A 17,178-nucleotide genomic window follows, 5' to 3' on the forward strand; every position below is an offset into this window, starting at 1 on the left:
AAGAGTGAATGATGTATGGTACGTGAGGCACCTACTACAATGAAGACTTCCAAATTAACATAAAGTACAGGAAGAATGGAAAGATGATTTCAAGACCCACCCGTTTGGTCCCAAATAAAACTTGGGAAAACTTGGAAAAAAAATTAGCCAGTGGTGTTTGACTACATAACTTGGCAAATATAATTGCCAAGAATCCCAAGTTCCCAAATACTAGGAAAAAAATAAGTTTTTGGGTCAAGTTCTGGTGTTTGGAAATTTGAAAAAATTCAAAAATTACCCCAAACTTTTATATTTTATAAAAAATACTCATAATATTTATCTACCATATCTATCTATTACTACAAATAAATAACTAGATTACTTTATCTATTAAACAACATGCTCACCAACCATATTAAACATCTTTATCTTAAATAACAAAGGAATGTGATATCATTTGCAGGACTACAGAAAAAGTGAAAGAGAGCCTAAGCATGACGAAGAGTTATATAATTATAGACATGTCTCTTTGCGTAATGTAATTGAAATAATATTTGGTGCATGGAAAAGTAGATTCAGAATACTACGACAAGACATGAACAGCTATAAATTAGACATGCAGCTGAAAATAGTAGTTGTTTGTCCCCTATTACATAATATTTTGCGTGAAAATCGAAGCAGTAATGAAATATTTCAATGAACATAAACGTGATGATATGGTTACTGATGAAGATGATGAACAATTTGTTGTGACGAAAAGATGAAAACGAAAATATAAAAATAAAGAACACCAAGTTTAACATGAAAAAATCCTTCAAACCGAAGGTAGCCATCACGGGATCGACAAGATCCGAATTGCTCATTAGTATTGTCTTTGAAAGACATTAGGACATAAGAGAGGCTTTTGAGAGAGAGATTTCAACAAGAGAGAAGAGAGAAGAAAAAGAGTTCATTCAACACAATTGATTCAGGGTAACAATATTGTTTCTTCTTCTCTATCATCTGACTTAGAAATGAAAGGTTGTAGGAAAGAGATTGTTCGTAGAATGTGGGAAGATTATATAAAGGAATAGTTTGTTACTACCTCCTCCGGAAAATTTTAAATTCTAATTTGAGTAACAAAATTGAGAAAAAAGAACAATTTATTTTTAGTGAATTATAATTATAACCGAATCAATGACAAGTTTGAATATACGATTAATGTATTGCTCTTGCATATATTGTTATTTTGTTGTTGTTGATTGTTATCAATTATGTTATAAAGGTTATTTTTTAAAGGAACATATTCAGTATAAAAAGATAATACAAATTTATGAGTATTTTTAATAGTTTTTCGAACTTATGAATATAAATCATATTTTTTTGAAATAGTCAAATATTCTTGGAAAAACTTGAGGTCAAACACATGATGTACTTTCACCAAAAACTTAGCCCAAATATTATTTGCCAAGAATTTCTGTTTTTGTTGTTTTCAGATGTTTGTACCCAAGCATTACAGTGTTTCTCTTAAAACTTGTTTAGTTTGACATCAACTTTCAATTTTTAGCACATGTTATTTGAGGAACTGTATTGATGTACACATTTGTTGTATATAATCTGATACAAAAATTGGGTAACATTTATGTATCAGATTCATTAATTCTTAAACACACAACAACATTTATGCTCATTACTTCTGGTAGGAGCTGATACTTCCACACTTTACTAATGCATTGTATCAGATTCATTAATTCATAAACAAACGACATCATTTATTCTCATTACTTCTGGTAGGAACTGATAATTTTTGGTCAATTTATTCAGCTGATACTTTTACACTTTACTAATTCAATGTATCAGATTCATTAATTCATAAACAAACGACAGTTTTTATTCGCATTACTTCTGGTAGGAGTTGATACATTGGCACTCATTTCATGCTGATAATTTTGGTCAATTTATTGTAATTAGTTGTTGGCTCATTCATTTATCCAGTCACATAGACAAATTAATTACTACTTATTTTGATTCATTTATCGACACTTCTTATTTCATTTTACATACTTATATTTTTAACACCATTATTATATAAGATACATCATTATTCAATTAACTTAAGATACATTATATAAAAATGTATCTAAAATATATTGACGGATACAATCCTCACAATCAGAATATAATGTACATAATTATCAAATAGGTAATGATACATTATTTAAACACGTATTTGAAACATAATCTGTTATAAAAATAAACACAAGGTAGAAAATCTTAACATTTCAAATTATTGTAACAAGATTTCACTGGCTAATAGTAAATTGAAATGTTTTATCAAGGTAAAAGTGAGAATGAAAAAAAATTGAAAACATGTAATCTTAAAATAATGTATCTGAAACATAACAGTAGCTCTAACAAAGAAGTCGGTCAATCTTCTTCGGGAAGAAAGTACAAATTCTTCGATTTTGACCTTCCTATCCACAACGGTTTGTGTTTGTGCTTATCTTTTCATCTAGATTTTTCTTCCTCCTTTTCCTTGGTTGTCCAGCCAACCTTTGTATCTTGGTGGCAAGACGATTTCTTCCAAAACAAACTCCAGTGCTGATCAATCCTCTTTATCCGGGATTGGAACCATCAGAACTTCATATGTGTTTGTCAATGCAGTTGACTTATAGTAATCTGAGCAGTAGGGATGTATATCTATAATATTTTTCTTCTTCAAAATAGCAAATGTGTGTGCACAAGGTATCTCGTCTAGCTGAAATCTCCCACAGTTACAGATTTTCCTCTCAAGGCAAATAATGTATCTTCGCCCACATTCATAAACTGAATAAATAAATTCAGTAGATTGCACAACCTGATAACATTAATTAAGACACAAATCGCATATCAATGAAGTCAATTTTATACTCACAACAGCCAAATAATAACCAATTCCAAATACATGATAGTTTATATATTGGTACATACCTTCATTTTTTAACATTTAAAAGCATTTTAGAATCAACAACTCTTCAAATCTCCTCCCTAATATTTCCTTTTTATAGGATGCTATTTCTCTATTTTTAGGGTTCTAAGAACCGAATAGAATTCTGACTTCTTCCAAAAAATCTATTATAGGTAGTTGTCGCGCCTCAACAAGCCAGCCATTGATACATTCTGTTATGTTAGAAGTCATCATTCTCCCCCTATTTACTTTTGCATGAACTCTTGACCACTTTTCATAACCAACATCCTCAAGATTCATCTTAACCCGATTGTCAATTTTAACGACTTTAGCCATCAATTTGTCAAAATCCTCTTTTCTATAAGCCTTGGCCATTGAATAGATCACATCACTTAGTATGTTTCTGCTTCTCTTGATGTTTGAACAAACATTTTTTCAAAGGTGCCATATGCATGCAAAATGAGGAACATTTGAAAAAACAGTACTGACACTCTTAATTATGCTTTCATTTCTATCTGATACAACACACATTTTTTCCCTCTCCCCAAATGCACTTTTAAACTGTTGGAAGAATCATGTCCATGAACAATCATTTTCACTGTCCACCACTCCATAAGCTAACGGTAATATGTCCTACTCATAAATAGCACACATGTTTGTTAATTTCTAGATACACAACTATCCATATATAAAGTATCAAATTCAAGTAATCATTGTTATGAGACAAAAAATTATAAATTCTAATATAGTAATCATACCTGCACCATCAAGCGTACTTGCTGATACAAAAGTTCTTTTGTAAGCTCCACCAAGATGTGCACAGTCAACAACAACTACTGGTCTACAGAAATCAAACTCCCTCATTAATGGCCTTAATGCTATGAACAGATACATGAACTGATTTTGCTCCGACTTATGCATTCGTATATAAGAATTTGGATACACAGTTTCCAACATATATATGTATTTAGGCAACTGTCTATATTCATTCGTAGGTTTACCCCTTATCATCTTTAATGCACGCTCCTTAGCACGCCATGCTTGCTGGTATGAAATATCAATCTCATACAGTTCTCTAATATCCTTAATAACATCATTTGGAATACAAATTATTTTATGATTGAGCAATTTAGGCGCTGTCACACCACTAATAAACCCAATTGTAACTTGAACCTTTGTTAATACCTTATCCCTTAACAGACATATATGCTCACTATTGAAGTACCTCACTTTGAATAAATCTGATTTCTTACTAACATATGCACTCAATCTCCAACAACAATCATCCGATAAACACAATAATACATAGCTGCATTTTTTCCAGATACATTAGTAAAATGCCTAACTGATACATTAAAACAATAGATTCTATGCACAAGGATACATTAGTGAAAAATTACTATACTGATACATTAACATAAGGTGAAATATATTTGATACTTTATAGTAATCTTACATTGACACAAAGATACAAACAACACATTAACCATGAAATATTCATCAAATCATACTTGTATCAAGTTGAATGCAACAATGTATCATCATTATTATACACATAAAGAAAATCAAACATCAAATAAAGTAGAGTCACATGTATCAGTTACTTTATATTAACAGTACTCTAACTCGCAGATATGATACATCAAAATATATACGTCACAAGTTTAATGTATCATACTTTTAGCCGGTAATATATCCTTAATATTTCACCAAAATACAATGATACATTAATGAAAACAATCATATATTGATGCATTAACATATATAAAAAAAGTTTAAATATTTCTGATACGTTATAATAATATTACAAAAACTCATAGATACAAAAATATATTAAATAGTAAATACACATCAAATCATAAGTGTATCAACTGTAATGCAATAATGTATCATGATTTTGCTACGCATACATAAATTTAAACATTCAAAAAATAGTAGTGTCACATATACCTAATTCTTTATAATAACAATACTGTAACTTACAGATCTGAAAACTCAAAATAACACGCCAAACATTTAATGAATCAACCTTATAGCAAACAAAGTATCATGATTGATTCACCAAAATTCAAATGCATGAATGAAAAATGAGTTGCGTACCTTTTGTTATCAGATCTTTTAACTTAAAAATTGAAGCCATGTTTTATTTTGTATTTTGCCACTACAGATACTAGAGTGATTTTATCGTTGTACAATTGATTTACTTTCACGTTTGTACTGTGTGTATCAAATATGTTATTCGTTACCTCCATCTATGGTATATAACACGAATCACCATTTTTTTATTATACCAAGTTGAGAGCACGTGTATCCTTTTCAGCACCTTCGACACAGACGATTGCACCAGTCGACACATCAAAACTTTCTATATCGTCAACATCCTTATCAGTTGTATCAATACAGAGGTGATACATACCGAATCCAACCTCGCGTTTCTTTACCTCTACGTACAGTTTTACTCCCATATCATTCCTTGTACTCATTGTAGAGGAGTTTCCTTCTACAATGTATCGAATTTCAATTTTTTTTCTTGACTCATCAATATTCAACTCAACCGCAATGGCTGAAACTAGATTCATGAAGGAAACATTTTCACCAACCACTATCCCATCACTCATGTATCTTTCATATTTAACCTCACTCTCCCATACTCTTGAATGCATCAACAAAATTGAGATATTCATTATGTATCTGATCAAACTCACAACAAAAAAAATGATTCTCACTTGAATATTTCTTCTTTGAAACAGGGAAGAAAACAAACATGATTTGAATTTTTGAATTCTGATTTGGTTTGTTATTTTGGGAATCATGTTTCTATCATTGACATTAAGGATGAAACTGATTTGCATGAATTAAGGTATTTTCCGTTTTTGTTATCCATTAAAGCGCAACAATAAAATATATGACGTTTATTTTTTAATGTATTCGTGCTATTTTTTAATGTATCCGAATTGTGTTACTTTTTCAGGGATCAATGTAATTACAAACTAAATAGGAATATATTGTAATTTCATATTAAAACTATGATTCCTAAATTTTATACATATACTTAAGTGGGTATATAAAAGAACAAAACCCAGTGCTAATTTCAAGCATAGAAGTGTATTTTGAGTATTTATGTCGACCCATTAGAATAACTACTCCTAGTATGAATAGACTCTTTGGAAAATTAGACAAAATGTTCATTTGTTTGAATAGCCCACTTAAAAAAATAAGTAGTGTTCTTTGTCATTCTTCTTCTGTATCTTCTTCTTCTCCTCCTTTTTTTAAGAAATAAAAAAAAATCGACATATTGCAAATGTGAATTATTTTGAGCGAATTATATCTCAAAAGACTTGAAACATTGAGAGAATTTTATATCTAAAATTAGGGAACGTTTAGAAGTGATTTTGAGTTAATCGAGATTGAATAGTCAATGTATACTTCATATATAGTTAAACTATATTCAGATTTTTGAGTGTATCATAATGTATAGAAAATGTATAGAAAATGTATAAGTAAGCTATATTGTATAGTCAATATATACTTTCTATGACTTTTGGCTATTTTATACATAAATAGTTATTGTAAACTAGTTACTTTATTGTATGTATTTGAAACTAACCCCTCCTCTTTAGGGTTCTTATTTCATCAGCTACCTTTGAAAGATAATATCGAACACACTTGTGATTTATAGGTTTATCCTTTTTCACCATATTGAACCTCTCTTGAACTATCTTACTGAGTTCGTTTCAATTTCAGAAAATACATCAAATTCCCCTTGAACTTGGCAGTAAAATTTACTTTAGCATTTTACCTTTACATAATACACTTCTCATTGTGAGATCGTCACTACTATATTTTTAGGATGATATTTAATTCATTTCATATTAGATTAGGAGGGTAAATAGACATTTGTGTAGTTAAAGTGCTAAAATAAGTTTTACTGTCAAGTTTAGGGAAGATTTGATGTATTTTCTCTTTCTATTTCTACCTTGTATTGTATCTCATATTTTAATGTTTAATTAAATTAGTTTCTAGATTCTCTTGATTGTTTCTTTTGAGTAATAAATTGATAGCATTTCAATTCTAAATTATTACTTGCTTTTCTCCTATACAAGATTTAAGATTATTGATTTCCTTCACAGCGGTCATAGTCCTAGAAGAAAAATTGCAAGTTGGCCAGGACATTTATATAAATGAAACGTTTTTTTAATTATTTGGAACACACATTTCGATATTATTATAATTGGACAAATTAGGCTGCAAGTTAAAACCTATGTAACAACATAACTATGTTAAATAATACAGAATAATATTAAGAGTGTTTGGCCTGTGTATGCAAATGATCACAAGTCAATCTATCTCCATGGCTGGAACATACAGAAAATCTTTGGGTAAGCACCAAACCTGCTTTACCCACCATCCAATAGCACCTTACAAAATCTTCCTAAATACACAACTGGACAATCACCCTTGCTGAGTAAGGTCTTTGTGACTGTACACAATTGATTTATCACCATCAACAATTTGTCCACTTCCCCTTGCAAGCCTATACAAAATTGCAGCATTGGGTAAATAACTCATGTCCAAAATGCAGAATAAAATTCAATATTTAATTCTTACGCCCAATCAAAATAAGTAAACAAGCTTAAGAAAATTTGAAGGAAGAAAACTCATTTCAGCATCAAATAGGTACTGGACTCTAGAACTTGGTATAGATTTTAAACAGCAAATAAACTCTTCCTTTTGCACATACAAGACACACAGTAAAACCATGGCAAACTCATGCCTCTGATCTTTTTTATTGTTTTCATTTCATGTTGGTGATGAAGTATTGATAATATGGCCCTTAATATATACGGGTTGGACAATTATTGTCCTTAGATGTATATCACTAAACAAAAATATACAAAAATTAGACATTTTTGGTGTTAAACCCTAAACTAATGGTAGAGATGACAAAGCTGTGGAAAATTTTCGCTACGTATTATGTCCACACCTAGTTTTAAATTGTGCATAGGAGTGTTTGACAAGTTGAGAAGGAGTATAATATCCAAATCTTCTGCTTGAAAAGCTATATGGATGTTCGAAAATTCAGAACAAAAGTTTGGAGCAGGTTCGAAATGATAATGGATAAAGACATCCAAATGTAACTTCAAAGGTGTACATCTCTTAATCTAGAAGAAATTCGGCCATGATATTATGAATGAAAGTTGTGCCCTTGAAGTCTAGTGCAAACACTTGTCATTTGAACACTCATACAAACGTGTACTGAAAGGTAAACGAGAAAGAAAAACTTCCGAGAGGGAAAATCAGGCAGTGCGACCACGAAATAAAGCATGCTCAGTGCTTTTGCCAACTGCTCAGACGTTATAAATGCATTATATCACTCCCTTATCATGATATTAATATCAATATCATGAATTTGAAAAGTTCAAAGGAAATTCCACCAATAACCTATGGGTAAGATTTTGAGATTTGAACTCTAAGGGGTCGTTTGGTATGTTGGGATTAGTTATAGTGGGATAAGTTATGTTGGGATTAGCTATGCTAGGAGTAGTTATAATTGCTTGTTTGGTTTTGTCATAACCAAACTTATATTCATGGCATAATTTCTAAGAATAAGTTGTTTGTTTACAAAAATACCATCCACCTTATTTAAATTTTTTTTACATTTTCTTTGCAAGATTTAGTTATTCATTCTTAAAAACAAATTTTCCATCTTATTTTAGCTTAAATATTTTTGTATGTGCATTTCCATGATTGTGACGTGTGTTTTTAAAATTAAGCTTTCATCTTATTTAACTTAAAAATAAAACTTCCATCTTATTTAGCTTAAAAATAAAATTTTCATCTTTTTTAGCTTAAAAATAAATTTTCATCTTATTTAGCTTAAAAATAAAACTTATATTTTAAGTTTATTAAAGTAAAAGAAACTTTATTATTGAAGTTCTCTACATTTTAAAGTTAGCTACAATTTAATTGATATATAAAAGATCATTTTTAAGAGAGTAATAAACTATTTAATTAAAAATATGCAATTTAGTAGTGGAGTATACATTTTAGGAGAAATAAAAATATAAATGAACATAAGAATTGGGCAAATAAATTCAACTTATAATATATTCATAAATAAAAATTGTACTTATAAAATGTAATTTTTTAATAGAAAAATATATTATCATAAAAATAACGAATAATTAAGATTGTGAATGTTATTATAAATGTTGTTAAGAATTATGTTAATATACATGAATGTAAAGTAGTGTATAAAAGAGAGTTTAAGGGGGATATTTTTGTTATTTTACATATTTTATCTCAGGATAAGTTATCGTAGGATTACTATTCCACCCCAGGGAGGGATAACTTATCCCAGGACTAATTGTTAATTATGTGATAAGTTATCCCAACCTTTGCAACCAAACAATGGATTGAAGTGCACTCAAAATTATCCTGGGATTAACTCCTCTTATCCACCACAGCCACACCAAGACCCCTAAAAACAATTCCAACTCGTGGGCTTAATATATTAGTGTTGTTATGCTATAAGGGGTCGTTTGGTAGGGAGTATTAGGAGAAATAGTCCATGTATTATGTATGGTATTGTTTAGTAGGCTTAAGTCATCGACCGCCCCTTAAAGTTGTCCACATAATTCACTTAGACACCTCAATTAAGACTTGTACCTATTGAACACCTAAATTGTTCAAAACATGTACCTATTAAACACAACGTTGATATGGCAAAAAATGTGTTTTGCACTTCCCTAAAGCGCGTGAAAAGATTCAAAATAGTGTCTTTTTGAAATTTTTTCTTCTTTTATTGACACTTGGCACTATAATTAACTTAAAAACATTTTTCTTCTTTCATTTACACTTTTTTCAAAAAAGAAAAGGACTCCACTCCCTACCTATCATCTTCTTCATACTTTAGTTTGCAAAATTTTCTTCATTTTAGCTCCAACATTGTTTTTCTTTCTTTTTTATAAAAATAAGAATATTATTTCTTCCAATTATGAAGATAAATGAAAATCAACTATGAAGATTCAAATTTGAAAGTTCGTATGATTTATTTCAAATCTCATAAAAATAAGGAACAAATATGAAGAAGAAGAAAGAAGATAAATGATTTTTACGTATAAAAAAAGTTTGCCAATATTTGTTTATCACAATATTCGAACAAAGATATTTACTCAAATTCATCTATAAACCCATTAAATTTATCAAAAATGATATTCAAAAATTTGAAAGAATTAATTTTTGAGCTATCAATTTCATTTTGTCTTCGATGTAGAAATGAATAACCGCCGGCAAAATTTTCTTTCTTCACTCTTAGTATGAAAATGTATATATATTTTTTAAAAGTTAATCTTCAAGTTATTTGAAAAGAATTAGGTTTTGTGATTTAAGAAAGAATGTGTTTTGGGAAGAAGATGAAGATGAAGATGAAAGGGGGTTGGGTAGGGGTGGGGTTGGGTAGAATAGGTTGACATTTTCATTTTTTTCTTTTTCTTTTAAAAAAAATTAGATATAAAAAGTGTTTGAAATAATTTTAAACAAAAATTTTTTTTATAATTTTCGGGACCCAGTGCAACATGTTATTTTTTAATTAGCCGTTTTGCCACGTCACCGCAAGTGTATCACACACTCTTCATATATTTTGTTGATTATCAAAAAATGACTTATAGGAACAATTTTTGAATTGGTAAAAGTGTTCAGTAGGTACTAGTCTTTGTTGAGGACAACTTTAAGGGACCACTGATGACTTAAGCCTAAAGGGAAGGTGTAAGGCATCCTTTAAGATCAGTTAAAAATTGTTAACCGGCCAAGTGTTCAATTGGAAGAATTTTAGTATTACTTAGTAAAAGTGTTCAATTATGCGAACAACTTTAAGGGGCCACTGATGACTTAAGCCTATTTAGTACTATGTTTGGTAAGAATTTAGACCTATGTATAATTAATCCATGAATTAGTTATACACCCTATATGGTATTAGAGGATGTATTACTAATACCTTCCATTTGGAGGTATTAGTAATACATAGGATTTAATACCATGGGATAAGTCTATATAAAGACAAAATTATCCCTCAAATCATTTTAATCATTTTCTTGATTTTATGTTTTATATTTGTACTAGTAAATTTATTTAAATAAATTAACTTACAAATTATTTAGAGAGGGTTGTTTGTTACTAAATAAATCCAATAGAAATCAATACAATATTTGAAATGTGAGTTGTTTAACATTAATTAAAAAGGAAAATATAACACCACATGATGTTTCTAGTGTGTGTGTATATATATATATATATATTTGTGTGGTTTTCTAATTATTTGTATTTTGAACAATTTATAAAATTGCATATATATTAAAACTATAACTTGCAATTTTTATGTGTAAATGTAGATAGTTTACTCAATTTTACTATTGTTTACATCTTTTCGATTTTATAAGTAGCTGGTTTATCTTTTTTAAATTCAAAAAATTGACATTTTGTGAGTGATCAATTTATTAAGATGACAAATATTTATCCTCAAATAATTTAAGTGAAAAAATAGCACACATGAGAACGAAAAAGTTCTTCTCCTAGCTAGTTAGAAGGTCGTAAAAAATAATATTGTCACTGCAATTATCTACCTCAATCCAATTACATAATAACACAAGAGTATAATTGGAAAGAAACTTTTTATAGAGTTTTAATCCAAACACAAGATGAGGTGGAAAACAATGAACAAAACACTTCATAAAAATAATCCCTACATTTACTAATCTCTGCACTACTAATTCCTGCATTACTAATTCCACTAATCCCTGTGTTATTAATCTTTGTACCAAACGACCCCTAAGAGTACTGAATGTACTTAACTAATGGTTGGATGGTGGAATGGTGAAAATCCATTTATGTACATTAAAAACAAGGAAGGTGAAGAGGGTCTTCGTGGTTGAGGTGATAGATTGGATAGTCATAAATGATCCCATTAGTTATTTATGAGCCATTGGAAGTATAAAATAGAATGAGTGAGTTAAGACTCCACGCTAGAACATGGCTTTGGGAAACGATGAATTAGGGCTTAGTCCAATTTTGATGCATTGAGCTTGTCAAGCGTAATTGAAATCTGTCAAACCCATATTATATGTTAGAATATGACTTGTTGACAGCTTGTGGGACAGAACTCAAATTTGAGCTCGGAGGCTGACGTAAGTTGAGGCTTAATCTTCTAAGACATACTCATTAAATGTTTTAAAAGCTTGAATTGTAATTTCAAATGTGGGAGTACTCCAACGAATGGGTGTAAGCTACACCATGAATCAGAATTATATGCATAAAGTAAGTTATTTTGTGAATAGAGGATTTTACTACGAATTTTCAAATGACTGAATTTTGGAAATGGCAAGAGAGCTTGTTAATGAAAGTGAAACATGTTTTCATCTTGGCAACTACCTGGGTTTTAATCTAGTATCCATGAATTGTATATAGAGATTTGAGAAGGTCAGGCCCTGTCCTGACACTTCCTACAGGTCCTAGATTATTATAGAGGCTTCATAGACCTGTGTTGATGTTGTCATGTATGTACAGATGTTATGACTCATGTTTCAGTTGGGTCTTATGTCAGTTGTATGTTTCAGGCCCAAAGACTTCTCTATGTATACATATGTTTCATGTTTATGTAAGTTTCTATGATTCATGACTAGTTGGTCCGTTCGGTCAAGTTAAGGCACCGAGTGCCAGTCTGGCGCACCAAGGCTTTAGGGTGTGACAAACTTACCATTAGAGCACTAGGTTCATGGTTTATGTATCCCACGAAGTCAATTAAATCGTGTTCAGTAGAGTCCTTTTTATTGGTTTGTTGTCGACCACATCTACAAGGGGGAGGCTACACAGACATTTAGGAAAACTTACCTTTCTTTCATACTCAAAATCATGCAATAGAACTATGCTTTCATGAATCATTCCACTCCGTACGATCGAGCTTAGGGTGGCAAGTGAATGTGAAGTTCCTAGAAAACCATGTACGTACTAGATGTTCAAGCAACGGATCGGAATCTCGAGGCTAGAGCGTTGACCTCAACCATTAAGAGAGATTGTGACAGTATCAGTTAGTAAGGTATGAGACTCGAGAAAGAAGATGGTAGCAAAATGAGGTACATGTTACCAAGGAGGAGGTAATTGTGGATTTGAGCTAATAGTCGAATGTGAACGATGTACTCAGAAAGGGGGCAAAAGAAAAGAAGAGCAGTAAGTGATGAGATGGCGGAATCATTATTGGCAGGATGTCGAAACATGTGAATAGATGTTACAGGGGTAGTAGTGCCATGATACTAAGAAACAGAGGCACCTGAATCTTGCCAAGTAGGAAAACAACCGGGAAAAGGAATGCAGACTGGATATGCACTGTGATCTTGCTGCACTAGGTCTAAAAGACTGGTTTGGTCAAGAAAAAAACCTAAGTGTGGGCAGTCAGTCACATGTGATCCTGTAATGAAGTAATACCAAGTTCATGATGCAGACAGACAAAAATATAATTAAGAAGTTGTAGCAAATGCAATAAAGCTGAAGGATATGTCCTATAGGAAAGAAATGGTATCTAGGTCAAGTTGAGAGAATTCATTTCGACTACATCATCTTCTTTACTTCCATTTTCTCTTTTATCATAAGAGATATATGAGTCGCCAAAGAGAATTGAGAAGAAACAGTTTTGTTGTTTCAAAAGGCAAACTCTCAAGAGTGGTAGCTTTCCAGGTAGGACTTAAAGCCAGAAAGAAGTAGAAGAGGAACTGAAGTAAAAAAACAGTTGATAGCACACATACCATTTAGTTGTTAGCAATCCTTCAACTCCAACTGGGCCACGAGCATGAATACGACCAGTACTAATGCCCACCTATTCACCCAAAAGCAAGCAAGATACAGATAAATATGAAACTACAATGCCAAAAGATAATTTGGAATCACTGACAGATTATATACCTCTGCACCAAGTCCAAAGCGGAATCCATCACTAAATCTTGTACTTGCATTGTGAAATACAGCAGCACTGAAAAGTGAAAATCAAATGTATTCCCCCCACAAAATGATTAACTACAATGAGCAAAACTTATTAATGGGAACTAATGAAATGCCAGAGGACTTACAGCCTGTTTGGATTGCCTTATTTTAAGTGTTTTTAAGCACTTTTGAAGTGTTTGGGTAAATTAAAAAGTGCTTATAAGCACTTGATTTTAAGCTAAAATGATAAAAATAAGCCAAAAGTCGTAAGTTAGAATTTCCAACTTATGGCTTTTGTCTTATAAGTCAAAATCGAAAAGCCAATCCAAACAGGTAGTTAGTCTATCAGACTGAAGAAACTATTCATGAGTTGAAAAACATAAGAATGATAAGATAAAGTAATCCAGTAAATATACCTGTCAACCTGACGTAAAAAAACTTCAGCAACTTCCTGATCTTCGGTAATGATGCTATCAGTGTGGGCACTGCAATGAGTTGGGTGTAACAAAATAAGGATTGCAAAAGTTTGCATGGAACTGGAGCTTCAATATGAAGTAATTTTAAAAAAAAAAATCATAATGCATCCTATTAAAAAAAAATTAGGCAAACATAACATGCCTTCCATGCTGATGTATATGATCTATCGCAGCATATACATCTTCAACAACTTCCACAGTGCAAGCTAGTGAACTATATTCGTGATGAAATGTACGTGCCTCTGGAATCTTGAGCAGGGAGCTTGCTTTGGGTCCACCATATAAAGAAACCCCTGGCAAAGAGGCAAGCATCAGATAACACGTCTTGAATCTAATTAAACTGTTCTTTCAAGGCCAAACAAGTTGAGGATAGTCAGCATCACTTTTCTCGTTAAAAGTAATGGTTGCAGATAGTCAGCATTTACCATATTTTAAAACTTAGGATAGAGCCGTTTTCAAATAGTGTTCAATCTATTATGTATTAATCGATATTCAATTGATTGGTTTGAGTTATCAGCAAATACTTCGTTTCTTCTTGTCCAAGTCACTTCTTTTTTTGTCCAGGTTGTTTGTGTGTGATTCCACGTGATCTTTTTGAAGATCATTTTGATGTTTTTGAGAGAAAGGACACAGATTTTTCCTTTGTTTTCCATATTTGATCCACATGCTCTTTCTCCTTGACTTGAGGAATAGTACACTTCTCAAAAAAAAAAAAAGATAATGCTTTAAAACTACAGCTCACAATTAGTGCCTTGTATGCAGCTAGTATTACATTGATTAGCTATCCACAAAGCATCTTGAACATGTTCATGAGTAATCCAAATATTATTAACCACTTCTAGCCTCAATGATGAAAAGTTCACAAGACCAGAAAGTCACATTGATAATTAGAAACTATAAATAGAAACACTAGTAACATTAGTAACTTCCATAATATCATAAAGCTATCTATAGGCTAATAAATGAATAATGATAACCATAAACCTGTTAAGTCTCGCAGCAATCATGAGATGGCAGAGGTTGCATATACAAGATGGACAGCTTAAGGGTATCCTAAGTACAAGCTTGGATGTAAAGACAAAGGGGGGGAAGGGGGTCATACTAGATGAGAACTACAAAGATGGATAACACGTCAGAGCATACAAGGGATGAAGTGTGAGGCGACCATGGAGCAATCAGAAAATATAAGCTAATCAGGTATGCAGTAACTCACGGATTTTGACAACTGAGATGGACTTTACATAATATTTGATTTACTTGATATGTATCATAAATCAAGTTTGAAACAACAAAGGAGATACAGAAGATTTGAATGAAATACTCAAGGAACAGAACATGTAACATATCTTTTTTAAACATAATGTAGATTGTGTATCCTGTTAATTATAGATGAGATATAATAACAAGAGTGTTTTTGTCGGTGATGCAACTCAAAGCTAAACTGAGATTAAGAAAGTGATCTCAATTTCTTACTCCCTACTCCCAAGTCAAGACCCCATAGTATTCATCTAAGTTGTGCGGACTCTTTTGGTACCGCAACCGTGTCGACACGACATGTGTGTGGGTGTGGGATTTTGTTATCACTCATTAGTCATCCAATAGTTACAGCATTAGTTATTTCTTTTTAGCTGTAGTTATTTCCTTTTAGTAGTAGTTATTCTCCTGTAATAGTGCAGTTTTTCATTCCAGTAATGTTAGGAAGTCATGTCCTAGTTTCTAGGGGTAGTTATCTTTTTAAGTGTTGTATTTAAACCATTTGTTTGTCTCAAGAAAGGTAAGCAGAAAAGTAATTTCAGTTTTTGAGTACTTTAACTCAAGAGATTGCAGGTTCTTTTAGTGAACTAGCACCATTGGTTGTAAGAAGAAAACTTTAGATTTTATCTTGCAGCGTCCCATAGACCATAACTAAATCCATAACAGGGGACCATAACAACTTGGTATCAAAGAGGGGAGTTATGAGAGACCAAATTCAACATCAACTAGCACAATTGGTGAATTTGTTCCACGAAGAACGTGCAGCCAATTTGGCCAGACAGGAAGCAATAAATGCTCGTTTGGATGCACTCGCAAAGGATTTGGAGAATTCTAAGGTTGATTCTGATTCAAATGAAAATACAAGTCAGAATCGCGGTTGGAAGGGAAAAAATAAAGTGGTAGGTTGGTCGGGATCAGAAGTAGGAGGAAGTTTCATCATTCCTCGACATACAAAGTTGGATTTCCCACGATTTAATGGCCAAGAGGACCCTTTGGGATGTTTGAACAGATGTGAACACTTCTTTCGACACCAACAAACTCCAGAAGAAGAAAAGGTTGGACTTGCTTCTTTTCATTTAGAAGGCAATGCACAACTTTGGTTTCTTCAACTAGAGATAGATATGCCTCAACCATCTTGGGATGAATTCAAACGTCAATGTAACCTTCACTTTGGGCCACCAATTAGAAGTCAGAAATTGGGAGAATTGGGTAAGTTATGACAGATCGGGTCTGTGACAAATTACCAAGAAAAGTTTGAGCAGTTAATTTCGCGGGCTGGTACACTCACTCAGTCGCAAAAAATTGAACTCTATATCCGTGATCTTACTGATTATATAGCAATTGAGGTTGAGTTGCATAATCCTCCAGATTTGGCTACGGCGATGAGTTTATCTCGACTTTATGAACGCAAGAAACAACCCGTTTGTTCGCAATCGTTAGATGCTTGCAAATCCAAGACAGCAGATTTCTCACCTCAACATGCCAGATTTGTGAAGAAACTGACCAAATCTGAAATGGAGGAAAGGCGACTTAAGGGACTTTGTTTCAATTGTGATGAACCATTCACCCGAGGTC

At 31.9% G+C, this 17,178-nt stretch overlaps 1 protein-coding gene across 1 annotated transcript in view; it reads right to left on the reverse strand.

Annotated features, from left to right (window-relative positions):
* Window positions 1–7,086: 7,086 nt before the first annotated feature.
* Window positions 7,087–17,178, reverse strand: part of LOC125841314 (delta-1-pyrroline-5-carboxylate synthase) — a 31,147-nt gene continuing 21,055 nt past the window's right edge. Inside the window, exons 16-20 of the mRNA XM_049520423.1 lie at window positions 14,492–14,642; window positions 14,290–14,358; window positions 13,856–13,922; window positions 13,699–13,769; window positions 7,087–7,439 (exon numbers count right to left, since the gene is read on the reverse strand). Coding sequence (XP_049376380.1) covers window positions 7,358–7,439; window positions 13,699–13,769; window positions 13,856–13,922; window positions 14,290–14,358; window positions 14,492–14,642 — 440 coding nt within the window. The 3' untranslated portion in view covers window positions 7,087–7,357. The remainder of the gene's footprint in view (window positions 7,440–13,698; window positions 13,770–13,855; window positions 13,923–14,289; window positions 14,359–14,491; window positions 14,643–17,178) is intronic.

The sequence above is a fragment of the Solanum stenotomum genome, chromosome 10, assembly GCF_019186545.1.
Source record: "Solanum stenotomum isolate F172 chromosome 10, ASM1918654v1, whole genome shotgun sequence".
Lineage (NCBI taxonomy): Eukaryota > Viridiplantae > Streptophyta > Magnoliopsida > Solanales > Solanaceae > Solanum > Solanum stenotomum.